Consider the following 2,783-nt stretch of genomic DNA (forward strand, 5'->3'; position numbering starts at 1 on the left):
CTTAAGTGCAGCTGGATGAAAGTATTAAGGACAATATACTGATATCAAGGTCGAAGTCTGCTTAATACGGTGGTTTCTGGGCCATTGGCCAGGCAGATAAAAAGGTAATGACCAATTCGTCATCGGACTAGTTCTGCAATTGATCCAGAAACGATCTATAGATCTGACTTCAAGCCTACTGGTAAGGCAGTATCGTTACCAGAAAATTTCTGGAAACTCTATCTTTGTGGGGATATCCCGAAGCACATAAAAGTATACATGATATCTGACTATGGGCGTCAGTCTGTGAAAATTAGCGCGGGTTAGCATTAGTTCCGAGACATGTGGTTGGTGGGTAATTTACATCATGAATTATCACTCGAACAACTTCCACTCACCCAGTAAATGCTTTTGAATTTCTCTCATCCGGCACTGGCTATACCGCTCCAACGTTCTGATTTCAACTCTAAATCTGGCCCTCAGAATCTGCAGGCGATGATTGTGTTATGAACCTTACCGGTGTCTGACCTAGTCCTAGTCCCAATCATATTAACGCGGGGATATCCACATATCTCACAAATACCACATTTTCAACCTAACATGTATGCAGGTGTTGTATCCACATTCCGATCATAGCTGCCACTCTGCTTGACCTGGAGGGCAAATCTTTTGGAACCAGTGTCCAGTAGCTTTGGCTCACAGACAGAATTACATCTCACTGGAATTACGTGTGGATTCTCTTTGTTCATGAGAGGAGTTTATATGGTGAACACAGTGGAAACTTGGGTTGAAGGGATGGAGTTTCGGGCTGTGAATATTTGTGTGTAGGGTTGGCTTGTGACTGTTGGTTGCTTCTGTAGAGAGCCGGTGGTGGGAGGAGTGGAAGTTTCGAGATTTCAATACGCTGCCATGGCCATGTCGCGGTCATGTCGACTCGGGGGTAAAAAGTTTAGTTCTGTGAATAGTTCATTTTGGTCTTTTGGTTAACGCTTAGTGAGGGATTTGGTATGGGGGGAGGGGAGGTGTACTTGGACTCAAGATCACTTGGTCGTCGGTAGATATATGTATCTGGTGGATATGATGGACCTAGTTAGCTACAGACGATGATAATGGACCTCTTCCACATTGTTGATATAAATTCGAAAAGTGTAGTCGTGAAAGACGTCCTATATATATAGCCTTTTGTATATTGACATAAATTCTGTTATTAATGACCTGATTGGGGAGAAAAAGGGAAATGAAGCACAATTTCCTAGCCTCCATTACTCGAACTCCAGGACTTCGGCATAGGTCTTTTCTAAGGGCAAGAAATCGTTCTTAGTACATCACCGGCTCAACTGATAGATAGTTTTATGCCAATCGGACCAGACTTAGACAAAGAGAGGGTGTTAGCTTACGGTCTCAGATTTGCAGTATCAATACCTGCGAACCCGTCCACCGAGAACTAGTTACTACCCGCGGCCTCTCGCTCTTTCGGGGCGGCTTCCGACCACCATATCCGCATTCTCTGACTGACTGAAATGGTGGCGGTGGCGTCCCGTGTCTACGACACTTTGGGCGTCTCGACATTCCTACCCCGCTCACTGGTAGGCTCGCTCGCCGGCGGCCTTGACCCGCCCCAAGCTTCTACAACAAGTACCCGTTCCTACAAATCAGCATGCCGATGTTTGTTCATCAATAGGCCTTCCTGGTATGTGAAGAGTAGTAGAAGTGGTATCACCCAGAGCTAATGGTGGAAGTCAGCGTCATCTCGAGGGCCCTTTGAGCGGTGACGACGCCGCCGTGGAAAGATGCGGCTGCGGAGCTCGTAGGGGGAAAGATTGAGGGGGGCATACAGAAGTAATTGTAGCGTATCAAAGTACAAAGACTGGGGATGATGAAATTTGTTGAAGATCTCGATGGACTATAGCTTGTTTTGAAGTTGGGATACAGCATATCGTAGGAAAACTGAAGAGAAGTAGCCATGACAGATCGTACTTACGTGCTCATAGTGTTTTCAGCCACGTACAGATAAACCAACCATGATCCGCCATGAATTACTTATCAATCAATGATCTCCGCCATGAATTACTTATCAATCAATGATCTCCGCCAAGAACCTGAATCATGATACATCACTCGCTCGGAACAGCAATGAAGGATTCATCAAACAAAAAAACACAAGCCATCATCACAAGTGAGACATAGCCTGTGGTACCGATGTGTAGAGACTATGATTGTTTTTTCTTTCTCTTGTTGTTTAATTCATTAATTGTATGATTGTTGCGGAACAAACCAAATTAAATCCTGCTTCGTATTCTTTTACGGTACCGTGTTCTCACTGCACTAGTGTGGTTGGTCATTGCTTGGCGGCTTTAGTCCCATTCAATGTAAACTCGTTCATCAAAATCTCATACTTTCAAATCATATCACTACACCGAAGCATCTTTAACTTAAACTACCCACGAGATTAGGTATCCACCAATATACCTCTCAAGCCTGACGCTACAAAAACATCTAGAGTACCCAGACGCTCATCCGACCAGTTCAAGCCATTGAATAGGGCAATGGGAACTCAATCGTCTCTGGTTCAGACTGTACTATATATGCAGTTCCCTTCTTCCCAGGTAACCCTAGCTACAAGAGCTGTAGTAGACACGACCTGCATCTTCTTAAGAATCGAAACGAGCTTGGAGAGACCTTTTTAACTTCATCAATCAATGTATTGCCCAGCGGTCTCCCACAAGATCCACAATCATCTCTGATTGGAATATTGGTGGTCCTATTATCTTTTCTCGAAGGGCTCACAATATACACAGTCAAGC

At 44.6% G+C, this 2,783-nt stretch overlaps 1 protein-coding gene across 1 annotated transcript; it reads left to right on the plus strand.

The window, feature by feature from the left end:
• Window positions 1–1,499: 1,499 nt before the first annotated feature.
• On the plus strand, window positions 1,500–1,803 carry H6S33_005601 (uncharacterized protein; the record flags this gene model as incomplete). The annotated part of the gene is made up of 2 exons (XM_044836965.1): window positions 1,500–1,669; window positions 1,719–1,803. The coding sequence occupies 2 exons, from the start codon at window positions 1,500–1,502 to the stop codon at window positions 1,801–1,803; spliced, it is 255 nt and encodes an 84-aa protein (XP_044698910.1).
• Window positions 1,804–2,783: the final 980 nt, after the last annotated feature.

The sequence above is a fragment of the Morchella sextelata genome, assembly GCF_020137385.1.
Source record: "Morchella sextelata strain SCLS chromosome Unknown scls_2, whole genome shotgun sequence".
Taxonomy (NCBI): Eukaryota; Fungi; Ascomycota; class Pezizomycetes; order Pezizales; family Morchellaceae; genus Morchella; species Morchella sextelata.